At 27.8% G+C, this 18099-nt stretch overlaps 1 protein-coding gene across 1 annotated transcript in view; it reads left to right on the top strand.

The window, feature by feature from the left end:
• Positions 1–18099, top strand: part of LOC117169095 (LIM domain only protein 3-like) — an 86645-nt gene that overhangs the window by 40666 nt on the left and 27880 nt on the right. Inside the window, exons 2-3 of the mRNA XM_033355223.1 lie at positions 6019–6130; positions 10169–10432. Coding sequence (XP_033211114.1) covers positions 6042–6130; positions 10169–10432 — 353 coding nt within the window. The 5' untranslated portion in view covers positions 6019–6041. The remainder of the gene's footprint in view (positions 1–6018; positions 6131–10168; positions 10433–18099) is intronic.

Genomic DNA, 18099 nt, shown 5'->3' with positions numbered 1-18099 from the left:
ATGGAATAGTTAAATTTTTAGCTAAAGAAACAAATAAAAATATAACAAAAAAAAGAATTATCAGTCAGTTGAATTTAACGACAATTTACGACATATTTAACCAACAAAATTAATTTTCTATATTTATTATTATGAAATAAACTTGTAACAAAAAAAAAAAGACAACGGATTTCCAACGTAATATTTGCATTTTCAAATAAATTGTTAAAACAAAAAAGACAAAAAGACAAATTTCATACAAAATATTTAAATTTTTATTCGAAAAAGAAGAATTCTCAACAAAATTTGATCTATGACTAAATAGTTGAATTTTTATCCAAAGTGATCAAAATTTAACCGAAAAAGAAATTAATTTTTGAGAAAGTGGTTGGATTTTAAACCAAATACTTAATTTTTGACAAAAAATAAATTTTCAAGCACATGTAGTAGTTAATGTTTATAAAAAAAATTAAATTAGAATTTGTAATCTTAAAGAAAACAGTTGAATCCTCTACCAAAACAGATTGATTTTCAATAAAAAGTTGTGTTTAAACCAAAATAAAATGATTTTTTAATTAAAATGATTGATTTTCTATATAAAATATCAATTTTCAGTCAAACACGGAATATTTACACTCTCGGGGGGAAAAAAATTCTCAAAAAAAATCCTTTTTAGCAAATTAGTTCAATTTTAAACGAAAAAGGTGAATTTTTCCACCAAAATGATAAATCTTTTAAAAAAAGTTTTCAAGCAAAGATTTAACACTTTAACCAAAAAAGAGGACATTTCTACCAATTGAAATTAATTTTTAAATTAAACATACGAATTTAAATCAGCCGATTTTAATTCTCAATTTGAACAGATTTTAGAGTTAAAATTTGAATTAAATTTTTTCATTTTTAAACCAATAAAATTGTCTTTGAAAATCTTTGGAAATCTTTGAAAAATAGTGGAATTTTCGAGATAAAAATATGAATTTTGAACAAAAAAACTAATTTTTTACGAAAAAGTTTAATTTTCAACTAAAGATTTCAATTTTAAGCCAATAATAGAATAGTTCAATTTTCATTAAAAGAATTAATTTTCTACGAAGAAAAACGAATTTTAAACAAAATAGTTGAATTTTCATTTAAAAAGATGAATTTTTAATGAAAAATTTAATAGTTTGATTTTGAGCTAAGACCGTCCAATTTTCCACTAAAAATAAAATTTTTAAATAATTCGCAAAAAAAGCATTTTTAACTAAAAAGTTTCATTATTATATAATTTCATATAATTTTTTTCATAAGTGATTCTGTCTATATAGTTACATTATTTTGTTTTAAGTGATTCAAAAGCGAATAATATATTTTTTTAAACTTTTAAACAAAACTTGCGAATCCCCTAGAAAATAGTTACATTTTAAAGCTAAAAATATAAATTTTGAACCAAAAAATTATTTTTCAATCGAAAAGTTCAATTTTAAACTAAAAACTATCAAATCTGAACCAATAATAGAATAGTTAAATTTTTTAAAAAGTTAATTATTAGCGAAACAGTTTCATTGTTATATAATTTAATATCATTTTCATTGCATTTCATTAATTATAATGAATTCGTTTAACTTAATTTCATTACACCAATTTCAAGTGATTCTAAAGCCAATGCGTTTTTTTTTTTTGACAACAATTAAATTTGTGAAGAATTGCGGCGTTAGCGATGCGTGTAAAAATGCTGAGCTAATAGCAATGGCAGCAATTAATGTGGCTGTTAATTAACATCGCTGAAAGCTCTACACAAACGTATCCTCTGAATTGGCCTCGTCTCTTCTTTCATTTGGCTCGCAAATAAGTGCGGAATAAGTAAAATTTCCATGGAACTTTTGCCTTTCTACCTACCTTATTTCTACGAGAATGGACGATGAGTCCAATTAGCGAGGCTAATTATTGTCCGTTGCTAGACACTTACCTCGTGCAGACGTTCGCACACTCACACATGCGCCCTACCATGCGGATTCCCTCATATTCACACACACAACACTCGAGCACTTTGAGTGAGTCGGAGTGCGAGTGTGAGTGCGATTGTAGTGTGAGTATGAATGCGAGTGCGAGTGTAGTGTGAGTGCGAGTGTGAGTGGAGTGTGAGTGTGAGTTTGAGTGTGAGTGTGAGTGTGAGTGTGAGTGTATAAGCCCTGTTAGAGATAACGCTCAGTAAACTAATTAAGCGGCGAGTTTTCCGTTTGATTTCAAGGCGAAATGCGGAGAGATAGGCTTAGATTTAATTTCGTTCTCTCGAAAAGACTGCGATAAAGTTTAAATGAAGCTCAGGGTATCGGGGTAGTAATTTATTCGCCCGCTACGAATCATTGATTTCAACATACTGTTTGGCTTCTGTAACTTAATAATGACTTTTTTTTTGTTGATAAAATCGACTTTTCGAGGAAAAATGTGACCCATAGATTGTTTTCTGTTTTTCTCAGAAGTTCGCTGTACTTAGTTTCGATATTAATCTCAATGGAACTGCTAAAATAAAAATTCGAATTTAGAAAAAATAGTGCCATTTAATTGAAAATATGAAAAATTAAATAATTTTTCATTAAACCTTTATAATTAGAAATTTTTTAATTAATAGTGTTAAAAATTAAAAAATTTTTAATATTCTGAATTTGCATTCAAGTTTTAATTTTTTCAAATTGCAAGCCTTAAAAGTTGAACATTTATAAGACGAAAAAGTTCAAAATTGATTAATTTTAATTTCAATTTGAGCTTTTTAACTCTTTCTACTTTTTTCTAAAAAAAGGTATTTTTTTCTGTTTTATAAGAAAATCAAACTTTCTTTTTTGATGTAGAAAAGTCATATTTTTTTATTGAAAAATAATTATTTTTTTCAAGCGCAAACACCGTTTTTGGTTAAAAATCAACTTTTTTGTTAAATATTTAATCTTCTTCCAAAGAAATCGTCTTTTTCGTATGGAAATTTAGCCATTTGTTAAAAAATGTATTTGTTTTGTTACAAAATCGTCTCTTTTGATTAAAGTTCAACTTTTTGGTTGTAATCACAACTATTTGTTTGAAAATTATGTACATTTTTTAAATTAAACTATTGGTTGAAAATTCACCCTTTTTTGGTTGAAAGCAATAGATTTTTTAAAAATTTAACATATCAGGCTGACAATTAAAATTTAATCTAAAAAATTTACCTTTTCAGTTCAAAAATTCAATCATTTGGTTGAAAAGGCAACCGGTTTTGGTTGAGATTCAATCTACGTTGTTTGATGATAAGATTGATCTTTCTTGATTAAAAATGAACTGTAATGTTGAAAATTTAACTGTTTTCTAAAAAATTCATATTTTTAGGTTCAAAATTGAACTATTTACAACTTTTTTTTTTACATTTAATTAGTATTTTTTTCTAAAAAAGTTACTATCGTCATTGTTCAGTTTTTTTTGGTATTTTATAAATATATGATTATATATGAGAAATATACATCAAGAAAAATTATTAATGTTTATTTAATAATTCTATTCCAGGACATTTTGCCATTTTTTTCTCAGATAACTTCAATCACTTCTTTCAATAAATTTAAACAGAAAACACTAAGGAATTCTGAATTTTTTTCAATTCCTTTGAATTATTTTAAAGTCTCCCTAAATTCTTTTTAATTTCTTTGAAATCCACTGGATTTAATCGATCCTTATTGATCTATACATTTTTCTAGTTCACCCTGCAAAATTAAATTTATTCACCTTGAATTCTTACTTGTTTTATCATTTTATTTACTTCAATTCAATTGAATCATTTGAGACTCTAAAACTTTTATTCTATTCCCTTGAATAATTTTTAATTTATATTAATTTTATATTTGTTTTGTTGAATTCTCTTTAATTCTTTTAAATTCACTCAAATCTTGCTGAAAGAAATAAAATACAATTTTTGAGTTTTTGAATTCTTCCAATTGATTTGATTTTATTTTGAAATTCTTCCTTCTGAATCATCTTTGAAATTGAGCAAATTACTCTGAATTCTTTTGAATCTACTTGAATTCTTCTGAATTCACTCAATTATAATCAATGAATGCATATTTTTTTAATTGACCCTAAACGTTTTTTTATACTGATCATGAATTTTTATAAATTTTATGCAATTCTTTTGAATTCCCTTGCAGTTTTCGCAAATTATTCCAAATTGAATCAATTCAATACCTTTTTTTAATACTTTTTTATTGCTTTCAATTCACTCAAATTTTATTTCAATCCACCTTGAATTCATTTGAATTTTGTACTAATTTGTTTAAGTCCTGTCCACTCCCATTTTACGCTATTTGATGGAAATTTTTTGATTAAAAAAATTTGTTTAATCATATTTTTTCAAATTCTTATTAGTTGCATGAAAGTCTGCTAAATTTCCTTAAATTCGACTAAATTTACCTCAATTTATTTATATAAAAAATAACATTTCTAAAATACAAATAAAGCAAAAAGAGTACTATTACGGAGAAAAATGAAACTATTTCTTAATTTTTTACTTATTTCGAAAAGTGACTTCGTTACCAATATTGTTAACACAAAAAGTGAATAGTTACAGCTACCAATTAAAAGAAACTAGTCACTCCTTATTACAACTTCTGTCATCATTCAAAAAAAAGCCGTCAGCATTCGCTTTCTTTGAAAAGATATTTTTACTTTTCACGCAAAAAATGAATAAATTCTTCAGAAATTTCATTGACGCATCGCGGAATTCTTCAGGGATAATTGGACGTGTAAAAATAAGACAGAAATTTGCTGATTTAATGCTTTTTTTTCAATTTGTAAAGAACATTTATTTTCTAGATTTAGATACGTTTTTGCTTTTTCAAAATAATTAAACAAAATATTAAAAAATTCCCGTAAAGAATCATAATTATAAAAAGCAACATTACAAAAGCAAGCTCCGTTTTAAGTCGAAATAGTTCGGATTTTGAAAATCAAGTATTACAAATCAGAATTTGTTTGAATTAAGGAATGTCGTTTTTTGCAAAAAACAATTTTCCAAAATTTAAAACTTCTCTCTTTAAATTTTAGAAAAAAGGAGTTATTATGTTTTTAAATTACAATCCGAAATGTTGTAAATAAATATAATATTAACTTAAAACAGGAATTCATGGAAATAAAACTAATTTTTACTATATGAAATTTTTAAATATCAAATTTTCAAAATGCAAAAGTTAATATTTCAACCCTTCTAAAGGTGAGTTTTTGACACTTAGGGATATTATTTTAATTCTAATTAGTTCAAGTTTTTTTTGTTGGTGTTTAATACCATCAGTTGTATTTTCTGCAAATCTCTCATTCCTCGTACGAAAATGAACGTTAATTATTAGTTATAATAATTTTTAGTGTATTTAAAGGTCCAGAACGGATGTTTTAACTTTTTCCCAAATAAAAACAGCGCTTTTATTTTGTCACGAAATGGGACAAGTTTAAAGGGTACGTGATCCAAAAAGTATTTGTGGCTTTTTAGGACACTCTATTGATTATCTTTTTTTGAAAGAAGATTTCCTTCTTCTTTTTTTTTTCTTTGAAAAATATTATCGTGAATTTCTTTGGGAAAAATAAGCTCGTAAAAAATGGATGATGCAGTTGGTTGGCTTGCCAACTGCCAAACAATTCTCGAGGATTTCGTGAATTTTTCTCCATTCATCTCTAGATGTGCCTTTGTTCACCTAAACTGTATCTTCTTCTGTGTTCGAGACTATCTCTCTGCTGCATTTGACTTTTTTCTCCGATGATTCCGCCAGTTTCTCTCGTTTTTGTCACCCTTAAAGTATCTCGGACGATTTTGTTTGATTTAGTACTCAAGTTTCTAATTTTTATAGAAACCGGATGCGACCTATCAAGATTCAAATAAAAATTACGAGACTTCCTGTAGCCGAAATAAACAACTGTGATTTGTCGTTTCCGGTTATGAATTAATCAATTCTAGAAGTGACCCAGTTAAAGAAAATAACACAAATTTAAATGATAAACCAAATAATTTGAGATGAATTTAATAATTATTTCGAATTTTTTACTGTGTTTCAGAAGGCGAAATAGTTCAGATCACGATGACTATGGATGTGAGCAAGTCGGAGATTAACAAAAATGGCTCCACTCAGCACGAGTGCGCCGGCTGTGGAAAGGCAATTACGGAAAGGTAAGCTATTTTTCTACTTGATGAATAAAACATCTAAATGATTATATTTTAAAATTTAATTTACTAAAAACACTTGTATCCATTATTTATTCCGAATTGTTACTTTCCTCGTGATCAGAAGATGTAAATTTAAATAGGGGTGGTTATTTCCTTTTTAAGGGTTGGAAACTCGTTCAGATTTTTAACAGGGGTTAATTTATAATAAAATATAACAAGTTGATCACTTTTTTCAGATAAAGTCATTTCGGTTTTTAAAAATTAAAAAACCACTTCAGAAACTTTTTTTTCATTAAATTAACTCACGTGTTAACCACTATTGAATTCAGATCTATTTCTGTTTTTCAATTTTCCTAAATTATTTTGAAATATTTCAGAGTAATCAAAATATTTTAAATAATGGTAAACATATTTTAATAACTTGAGCGGGTTTTGAAGGATTTTAGGGTATTTTGAAAAATTCTGAGGATTTTTCGCGAGCTTCAACAAATTTCAAGGTATTTAAAAATATTTGGAAGGACCTTAAATTCTATAAGGTATTTAGGAAGGTTCCAAAGAATTGCTGATAGATTTCAATAATTAAAAGGGACCCTAAAGGATTTTAAAGAATTAAGGATATTTTATAGTAGCCAGAGGAATTTTCACAAGATTCAACAAATTTCAAGTGATTTTAAAATATTAAAAATTATGCATTGTTTTTTTAGAAGATTCCAAGCAATTTTCAAGTGATTTAAAAGCATTTTATGAGATTTTTAAAAATTTCCTAGAATTCCTGAAGGTATGGAAAGATTTTATAGAGCCCATAAAGATATTTTAAAAAACTCTTAAGGAATTTAAAAATTATCATAAAATGTCAAGATATTCCAAATATTTTTCAATATCTTAGGATATTTTGAAAAATTCCAAGGAATTTTCAGGAGCTTACAGAATTTCCAGAAATTTTACGTGATTTTAAAACATTTGAAATATTTTAGGAAATTTGAAGAGAGTCCATGGAATTTTCGATGGACTTCATTAATTTAATGGAATTTCAACATTTTCGGGTATTTTAAACTATTCCAAGACATTTTCAAGAGCTTTAAAAAGTTTCAAGAAGTTTCGACAGATTTTAAATATCTTAGGGAATTTTTTAAGATTCCAAGGGATTTTTGACTTATTTCAATAATTAAAAAAAATTAATTATCATATAATTTAAAATATGGAATATTTATTGTACTTAAAAATTTTTTAAGGTATTTCGAATAATTCAATAATTAATACATTTTTGTTGGACTTTAAGAAAAATCATATTCCATAGAATTTTTTCTACGGGATTTTTTTCCACGGGATTTTCTCATATCTTAATTGATTTCAAAGAATTTATTGATCAGAATTGAGGGAATTTTCAAGTGCTTTACATTTTTTTAAAGAATTTAAAATTATTTTTAAGGGTTTCAATTATTTTAGGTTTTTTTTTATTTCCAAGGAATTTTCAAAGGCTTTAAAAATTTCAAGGGATTTCAATAGATTTTCAAGGATTTAAAATATTTTAGGTTTTTATTCTTAATTTTACGGAACTTTTGGAAACTACAAAATTTCAAGGTATTTCAAAACCTCTCAAAGGATTTAAAATATTTTAGGGCATTTAAAGAAATTTGACGGATTTTCTAATTATTTTCAACATTTTATTGGATTTCAAAAGGTTTAATAGGAATTTAAATGTTTTAGGGAACTGTAAAAGATTCAACACGTTTTTTCATGGGTTTTAGAAGTTTAACGGATGTTCAAAGGATTTTTAATATTTTTCTGTATCTTAATTAATTCTAAGGCATTTTTGAGAGCTTTAAAACGTTTGAAAATATTTCAAAATATTTCCGAAAATTTGAAATGCTTAAAATTTTAAAAGATTTCAAGGAATTTAATTCATTTAAGATTCATCACTTTGTGTTGAAAATTTTAATGTGTCGTTGAAAATTCATTTCCTTAGTTAAAAATTGAACTATTTGTTAAAAAATTCTCTTTTTTATGGAACTGATTTTTTTAGTTAAAACTTTAATTATTCCATGTTTTGTGGTGGAAAAAATATTGATCTTCTTGGTGCCAAATTCATTGTTTTTATTGTAAATTAATTTCTTTTTTTCAAATTTCATTATTTTTTTAAAAGTTAACTTTTTTGGTAAAAATGCATATTTTTGGGTTAGAAATTCAACTGTTTGGTTTGAAAAACTTGCTTGGTTGAAAATTCATAATTAAAATTAAAAATTGATCTTTTGTTTTAAAGAAATTACCTTTTTGCTTGAAAATTCAACTATATATGTAAAAATTTAACTATCTATTTAAAATGTTTTTTATTAACAACTAACTTTTTTAGCTAAAAATTTGACTCTTTTATGAAAATTAACTTTTTGGTAAAAAATAAATATTTTCGGGTTCCAAATTCGACTATTTGGCTAAAAAAAAAATCTGTTTGAAAATTCATGATTTTAGTTAAATTTTTTCTTCTTTATTAAAAATTAATTGGTTTGTTGGAAATTTAACTATTTATTAGAAAAAGACTTTTTTGTTGAAAATTAATTTACTTTTAGCTAAAAATTGAACTAACCCACTTTTTCTAATTCATAAATATTTTTTTTTTTAAGCTCAGGTATTTTATTAAAAATTCATACTTTTTGGAAATCAATATTAATCTTTTTGGTTTAAAATTTATCATTTTATTTTAAAATTCATCTCTTTGGTTGCTTATTTAATTATTTTGTTGAAAAATAATATTTTAGGTTTGAGAATTCAACTATTTGGTTAAATTTTTCTTTGTTGAAGACTCATCAATTTAGTTAAACATTTATCTATGCAAAATTATTCTTTTTGGTTAAAAAACTAACTATTGTGTAGAAAATTCAAAAATTTGATTGACTTCTGAAATCTTTTCTGGATTTTTTTTCCGAAGATTTATAATTTAAATTGAAAATTCATCCTTTTGGTTGATAATCTAACTATTCTGCTAATAATATTTTTTTATAATTGATTTTCTGCAATGAAAATGTACCTCTGTAATTCCTGGTTGAAAATTAATTCTTTTGGTTGCAAATCTTGGTTGAGGATGCAACTATTTTGGTCGAAATTGGACTTTTTTGTCAAATCGAATTTTTTTTTATTTGAAATTTGAATATTTTTTATTTAACATATTAACCATTACATTTCTTATTGAGAATTAATTTTCTTGTAGCAAATAAAACTGTTTGGTTAAAAATAAAACTGCACTGAAAAAAGTGGTTATTTGAGCAAACTGTTTAGTTAGTAAGATATGGTACTGCTATTTTATTAGATCGCTCAACCATTCCATCAGTTGCAGTGACCGTTCAATTAGTAGCAGTAACTAGGTAAATGGTTGGCCCAACTAATTATTTTAAAAAATGTATGTGAGAAATTCGTTTTTTTTTTAATTCAACTTATTGAAAATTTGTTTTTTTAGGATTCAGCAAATAATTTTTTATTTAAATACTTGTCACTTAAAAATTCATCTTTTTTTGGTTTTAAATTCCAGTTTTTAATTACAAATCTATTTCGTTAATGATTCAACTATTTTGTTGAAAAATTGTATTTTTTCATTGAATTAAAATTTTTGATAATTCGTTTTTTGTTCTTGTTCTAAATTATTTTCTTTAACTGAAATATTAACTGTTACATTTTTGGTTTAAAACTTATCTTTCTCAGTTGAAAATCCAATTTTTCGATAAAAAATTAATTTGCTTTGTTGAAAATTTGTCTTGGGGTAGAAAATTAATCTTCTTAGTTGAAAATTCAAATTTCTAGATTAGAAATTCAGCCATTTGGGGAAAAATTAAACTTTTTTTCTTGAAATTTTCATTGTTTATTACATTTATGGTTGTATATTTCTCTCTCTTTGCTGAGAATGAACTTTTTTGTTAAAAATTCACCTTTTCAGCTTTAAAATTGAACTCTCTTTAAAAAAATCGTAACCCAATATTCGAATGCTCCCTAAATCAAATAAAAATCAAATGAAATGTAAATAAAAGTGAATAATATTTGTACATTTATGTGCAGGTTTCTCTTGAAAGCACTGGATGTTTATTGGCACGAAGACTGTCTAAAATGTGGCTGTTGCGATTGCCGGTTAGGGGAGGTTGGCCAGACTTTGTATACCAAAGCAGATTTAATTCTTTGCAAGAGGGACTATCTGAGGCTTTTTGGAAGCACAGGACATTGTTCGGCCTGTAATAAACCGATTCCAGCTTTCGAAATGGTGATGAGAGCCAGGACGAATGTTTACCACTTGGAGTGCTTTGCTTGTCAACAGTGCTACCAACGGTGAGTCTTGAAATATTTTTTTATCAACCCGGATTTTTAGTGCCCTGGAAAACAATTTATGACCTTTTACCTCGTGATCTCTACAACCCTCACGTTTCTCTTGATACGATAAAGCATAGAAATGATCACATTAGAGGATCCTCTGGCAGGTGCTTTATTGAAAGTATAACTTTCTGGTTCATCCTTCCCCTAAAATTTGATACTTTTTTCTCAAGGGGTTATTATTTGTCTAATTTTTTTGGGTAATAATAAAAGGAAATGACAGCTAATATTTTTTACCGGGAAAAAATCGGGAAATTAATTTAAATCGGAAATTTACTGACTTGAGTTGAATAATCGAATTGATGGCACGTCAAATATCACAGGGTGGCCGCTCGATGGGGAAAACTGGAAAATGATAGGGCATCTTATGAGAACGTGAAAACCCGGGAAATAAGAGTGCATTTTTTTTGCCTGGGTATTGTACCGATTTTTTAGAAAAAAAATCAGTTAAAATTAATCTTCTTAGTTGAAAATTTATATTTGTAGTTTAAAAATTCAGCTATTTGATGAAAAATTAAACTTTTGTCTTGAAAGTTTCATTGTTTATTAATTATTTAATTTTTGTATGTAATCTGCAAAAACTTACAGTTGGTTTTAAATTCGGCTGTGGGTATTTGCACCACAATTTCGGTGCGACTAGCCGAATTTTTTCAATACCCACACTTTGTTTAAATTATTTGCAACCATTCCAAGTTCTAAATTTAATTCGAATCTTTTTAAAACTTTTGAGCATCTCTTAGAATTACTCTATTTTTTTCTACAAATAATAAATGTTATATTGTTATTTATAAATTCAATTTTTAAGGATTTTTTTTAATTTGCAGGATTTCCCAAAAGGTGTAGAAAAACTTCAATTCATTTTAAAATATATTTAAAAGTTTAAAAAAATCAAACATTATTTTAAATTTTGAAAAATTTAAAACCACTTCTAGATTTCTCAAGATTTTGATATAAAATTTTAAAGCTTTTCAAGGATGCCTAAACTATTTAAAATAAAAATAATTTAAGTTCTGATTTAAGAACTATTAAATTAAAAAGAAAAATTTCATTTTTGATGTATTTAGCTAAAAATTATATAAAATAATATAATTTTAAAAATGTTTAAAGTTCATTGCTTGATTCTTTAATTTAGAGTATTGAAAATGTTAACGTGGATTTATATTTTTAGAACTTCCTCTGAATCTTTGTACTCTATAATTTATAAAACTTCTAAATTTTGCAGTTTATCTGCATTTCATTTAACACTCTTCAGTTGAAAAGTGTTTGTGCCTTATATTATACGTGTAAATTATTAAGCATTTGAATACAAAATTTTTCAATTGAAAAACTTTTAAACTTCAATTTTAAAAGTTTAAAATTCAAGATTTCCACTTTAAATGTTATAATTTTTTTTTTATTCTTTATTACTAAAATCAAAAAATGTTTAGAATTGAATATTCCGTAAATTTGTAAAGAAACTATTTTTAATTTTCAATAACTTTATAAGAATATATTTATAATTAACGGCTTTTATTAAATTTTAAATATTGCTTCAGTTTCAAATATTGAATTTGCAAAACATTCAATTTGAAATTTTTTAATTAAGAAAAAGAACGTTTAAGAATTTTGAAAGGCTTCAAAATAATGAAAACATTGTCTTAGAATTCCTAGGAAAATTGAAAATGAATTTTACTTTGCAAAAATCATTTTTAAGAGAATATTTAAAAATATCTTGAAAGATTGATCAAATTGTCTAAAATGAATGTGGAAGATTTAAAGGAATTTTTTTTCAGAGTCTAAATCTTTCATTTTTCCATCATAAAATAGAACTATTTTGCTGAACATACGTTTATCTTTTCTTAGTTAATAACTACATTTTTAACAGAAAATTTAACTATTCTATTTGTAGTTAAAAATTGATATTTTTCATCTCAAAGTTAAACTATTTGTTTCAAAATCTATTTCAAAATCCAACAATTTAAACGAAAGTTGGTATTTTTTAATTAAAAATTCAACCATTTCGTTTTGCCTTAATATACTTCTTTTCGGTGATAAATTGAAGTATTTCAGTTAAATATTCTATAATTTGAGTTGAAAATTCATCTCATTGGTTGGAAATTTATTAGGCTTTTCGTAGAAAATTCATTTTTTGATTAAAAACTCGATTACTTAATTTTTGGTTAAAAAATTATCCTTGTAGTAGAAAATTCGTCTCATTGGAAAAAATTAATCTTTTTGGTCAAAAATTCAATTATTCTAGTTAAAGGTTCATCATTTTTGTTGAAAATTCATCTTGCTTTAAAATTTTTAAATTCCATTTGATGATTTACAATTTTAGTTGAAAATTTGTTTCTTTTTCCGTTGAATTTTCTGAAATCCTTAAATTCTTTAAACTCCTGGAATTATCTGAATAATCCAAAATCATTGAATGTTCTAAATTCCTTAAATTCTTCAAATTTTCTAAACTTCCTGAATTCCTTTATTTTTATGCGTTTCCTTAAAAGAAAGTTTCTTTTAATAAAATTTGGAAATTGAAATTTTTGTGAATAAATTAAAAAAAAAACAGAATTTCTTGTACACAATCATCAAATAGTATCGGACGTAGAGATTTCCTTTGATTTTCTAAACTTATTGAAATTCCTGAACTCCTAAAATTTGATGAATTCCTTAAATTATCTTAATTCCTTGAATTATGTGAATTCCTTGAAATCCTTTATTTCTCTAAAGTCTCTGAAATCCGTGAAATAATAAGAAGTCTCAGACATTTTTTAATTCCTTTAATATCCTAAATTCATGAAAATCTCTCAATACCTTTAATTTTCTGACATACTTAAATTCTTTGAATTGTTTGAATTCTTTGAACATGACGAATTCTTGAAATTCAGGAAATTATCCATGCCCTCTGAATTACTTCAATTTGATGAATTCTCCCAATTTCCTTTTAAAAATGTGTTCTAACTGGAAATTGAAATTTTTGTGATCAAAATTAACACAAAAAAAAAGAATTTCTTGTATACTATTGACTAATAGTATCAGACACATAGTGAATTCCTTGTGTTTTCTGAATTTTGTTAAATTCCCTGAACTCCTTGAATTTTATGAATTCCTTAAATTCTCTGAATTTCTTGAATTCTTTCAATTCTCTGAATTCCTTTGAATTAGCTGAATTTCTTTGAATTAGCTGAATTTCTTGAATTCTCAGAATTCCTTGAATACTCTGCATTCCTTGAATATATGTATTCCTTAAATTCATTGAAATCTCTGAATTTTCTGAATACCCTTTATTATTGAAAATTTCTGAAATCCTTGAATTCTCTGAATATTCTCAATTCCTTGAATTCTTTCAATTCTTTGAATGTCTTTGAATTATCTGACGTCCTTGAATTTCTTGAATTCTAGAATCCCTTGAAGACTGAATTCCTTGAATCTCCGTATTCCTTGAATTTTCTGAATTCCTTTATTTCTCTGTTTTCTTTAAATTCTCTGAATTCCTGGCATTCCCTTTATTCCTAAAAATTTATGAAATCCTTGAATACTCGGAATAGTCTGAATTCTTTGAATTCCTTGAATTCTCCGAATTTTCTTAACTTTTAAAAATTCTTGATTTCTTTGAATTTTCTAAATTCTTTGAAATCCTTGAATTCGCGGAACTTTCTGAATTTCCTGAATTCCTGAAATATTATAAATTTCTTGAATTCCCTGAATTTCATGAATATCCTTGAACTTGAGTTTAGGACCGGTTTCGGGGATGGCTTCAGTAGCCTTGAGTGGTAAATCCAAACCGGCTAAATGTAAACATTTAGTCGCGTGTGAATTATATCCTGTCGGAATTTCTCTGTCGTTACGATGCAGGTGTTTCACGCTTGGTTGAACGCCCTCTCTCAACCCCGAGGGGCTCAGTCCGAAACCGCCACGACAACAATTCTCGGAAGCAGTAAATCCGGACTCATTCAATCCAAGTTCCAGTTCCAAATGATTTCTTTGAGCTTATTTAACGCAGAATTTCATAATGGTTCCAACGGAAAAAAATCCTATCTATATTCTGGACGGCGCTATCACTTCTCAAAGTTAAGACTAAGTTATATGTCATGCGGTTTCGGGACCGATACTATCCGCCGGTAGTGGAAGTTCATATCAAACTCGACATACTGATTATTTTACTAATAACTCTTTAATTAACTTAATTATTTTCCGTTAGTTTAATCAGTTCGATTAGAGAGAATCCCTAAGTTGGATCAGTGAAACTAATCCTAATAATAACATTGTTCACAATTGTAACATTGTATCGAAAATCTCTACTATTCCATTTCAATTATGTTGCTTGAGGATCTGGGTTAATGCTCGTGAAGCTATAAAGAAGATATATACTAGATGAATTTTCCCCTCTCTAAGAATACGTCTCACCTCAATCTCTTTTATGAATCGCGCGACTAGGTACGATCTCGATTGAAAAGTCTTTCTAGGGTCGTCAATCTTGTTGAAAAATACCCCCGACACAAAATACTCCGTAGAAGGATTGGCGTGCCGATGCAAGGTGTAGACACCCCTTTCCATATACTTGTAGCAGGCTAAAGCCCCATATTCCATTTTCTCATACGGACCGGAAGTCGTGTACGTGGAAACCGGTCGCGAGACACAGTCCACTTCAGGGGTTGCTTTACAGGCCAGCTGGGAAATCACCCTCTACTTGACTCCCTTCCTAGTCTTCCTAGCGATCCCCTTTAGCCCTCTCCTGTCCTGCTCTGGCATCCTCGCTATCCATCCACCCACTTTTCTCCCACAGATGGCCAGTTATATAATTATCTAGATACTGCTGACATTTTTGTATTAAATTGCTTGCTCCGAGCGAGATTGGCTCCTGTCGAAGAAAAAGATCCCTTACCTCATCCCTGACCACCCACTAACCCATCTTTTATGATTCATTCTCGATGTGCTGAATATCACTCGATTGGATTAGAATCGCCAGAGGGAGGTCTTACTAACCACCCCTAATTCGGAAGGGACTTAATTCTGCTCTTTGATTTAGAATTTGACTCCCAAGTGTAGGGTCTAAATCGAGGGTTCAACTCAAAAAGTGGAGGGGTTCATTTAGACCAAAGCGAGAGAGGTAGATAATTCTAAATTTGAAAAAAGATTCAAAACTTGGACTATCCTTCAGACCGAAATTGACAGGTTGTAAGAATCAAAATGAAAAAAAGCTGACGTTAGTCGTTCCCAGTGGTGCACCATGTAACTAAGCGAAACAAATTACAGGAAGGGGTTGGTTACAGACGTAGAGTTGAAGGGTTGGGAGGAAAGAGGATCGGGACAGCCATGAGGTATTGTCGAAGATAGACAATACCAGACGATAAAAACGTAAAATTGATGCTCTTTTGTTCGCTTTGTTTGAGGAGCTGTACAACGTTTGTTGCACGCCTGGACGAGCCATTACTATTGGCTTGAAACTACACCCTGCTTCTGGTTCACTCCTCCTCCCCCTCACCGATTCTGACCACCCGCTCATCCCACTGTTTCGTCGCCACCCTCTCGACTCTCACCCCCCTGAGCCAATAAGCCAGCATTGTTGTGCTTTACCAGCTTCGTAGTTTTGGCATTTTACGTTTTCAACCGCCGTTGCCTGACTTCTATTTTTACTTTATTTTTTACAATACGCACACGATGAGTGGAGAAATAAGGCATGTGTCAGAAGATCGGAGAAAGGTGTTTCAAGATTTGCTGGGATTCGATTCATTCATTTGATTCTTATCTTTATCTTTGGTCCTTCGAGCCGGATCAGTGAGAAAAAAGTGGAATTTTTTGTTGAGAATGTGCCAGAGGTCGTATCTTTTAATCGATTTGGAATTTTCTTTTTTTTAAATTGAAGCGGCTGACATTTTTTAATGGTCTATCGAAATCAATTAAAAAATTACTAATGTTAAGACTTAAAGTGAAAAATGACAAAAGAACATATTTTGTTTGTATTTTCATTGCCTTTTTTCCTCGGTTTATGCATATTTTTGAGAAAACATTCATGATTTGTGAATTCACTTTTGATGATTAAAAAAGGTTTATTATGGTTTGAATTGGATAATTTAGTCCCTTGTTTTAAACGAACTATTAGATAAACTTGGCACTTATTGCATTATTAATGAATCTTTTAACGTACAATTTTTACAAACGATTGTTATAATCCTGTCTACTTATTTTCGTTACAAAAATAAAGCATCTGGAAAAAAGTTTTGTAGCTGATTTTATTATTTAAACTTATGTAACGAATTATATCTTATGCCCCCTTACTGTCCCAGTTTTTAAAATAATTATGCAAACTTTAAATGTATTTCTTGTTGTTGAAAAAAATGCTTTTTTTGAAAAAATTGTTTTAGAAATTTCACCACAGGAAAATTACCATTCAAAATTAGAAACGGTAGATTTATAGAGAATGGTTTTTCTGAAAAATACAAAATCTTCTTATTACTGTATTTCTGTAAAATTATTGGACATTCTAAATTGCTTGAATATTTAAATATTTTGAATTCCCTTAATTTCTTGAACACTCTAAATTTCTGGAATATTCTACATTTGTTGAAATCCCGTTATTCTCCTAAATCGCTAAAATCCTTAAATTTTCTGAATTCCTTTAAATTCTCTAAATTCCCTTGAATTCTCTGAATTTCTTTGCACTATCTAAATTACTTCGAATTGTGTCAATTCCTCTGAATTCTCTGAATTCCTTTAAATTGTCTGAATTCCCTTGAATTTCTTTAAATTCTTGAATCCTCTAAATTTCTTGAATTCCTGAAATTCCCCGAATTCTCTTAATATCTTGAATTTCAGTAATTTCTGAATTCTTTAGCTTCTTACAAAGTTAAAAAAATGGTTACATTTTAATAAATTTGGGCCTATTTTTGCAGGGCAAAGCCGCCATATAACCGTACTGATTCTAATTTTATCAGAACAATTTGGGGGGGGGGGGGGGGGGCAGCATTTAAACATTTTTTGTTCTTTTTTTATATGAATGCATAATATCTCAAGAATGTTGTGTCAGAATTTCAAGTCGATCGGAGCAAAATTGACGGAGTTATGAGTATTTGAGTATAAAGGAATGATTGAGTTTTATAGTGCATTTTTTAGCGTGCAAAACTTTAAAGCGTTTTCCTGAAACTTGTTATTTTTTAAGTCCGTGTACGCCATAACTCAAAATCTACTAAACCAATCTTTTTTAAATTTGGCACAGTATTTCTTCATATGATTTTCCAGATATCTATGGGAGGTTTTTTTTCAAAAATAATTATTGATTTTACAATAACAAATTAGCCGATTTTTTTAGCGAAAATCGGTTTTTGCCCTCCAAGTGCTACGAGAAATTTAAAAATGAAAAAAAATCCTATTCTTACTTCGAGAAACATCTCCTGTAACAAATGCATTTTGATTTTTTTGCTTCACAAGATTCTGTTGCGAGTTATGATATACACCTCAAAACAACTTTTTTTCGAGCCCCCTCCGGAGGTTCACTGTCATTCGCATAATTTTCAATATTTTGCAATGAAAATTTAAAAAAATATTGTTCAAATTTTGCATTATTATATGGAAATTGACTGAATAAACTCACACTATCTTTAACGCCAAAAAAATGCTTAAAAACATGCCTTTTTTCACTGAATTCACCT

Source organism: Belonocnema kinseyi, chromosome 3 (genome assembly GCF_010883055.1).
Source record: "Belonocnema kinseyi isolate 2016_QV_RU_SX_M_011 chromosome 3, B_treatae_v1, whole genome shotgun sequence".
NCBI classification, from domain to species: domain Eukaryota; kingdom Metazoa; phylum Arthropoda; class Insecta; order Hymenoptera; family Cynipidae; genus Belonocnema; species Belonocnema kinseyi.
Note: the sequence above shows the minus strand (reverse complement) of the source record. Positions and strands in the feature narration are given on the sequence as shown.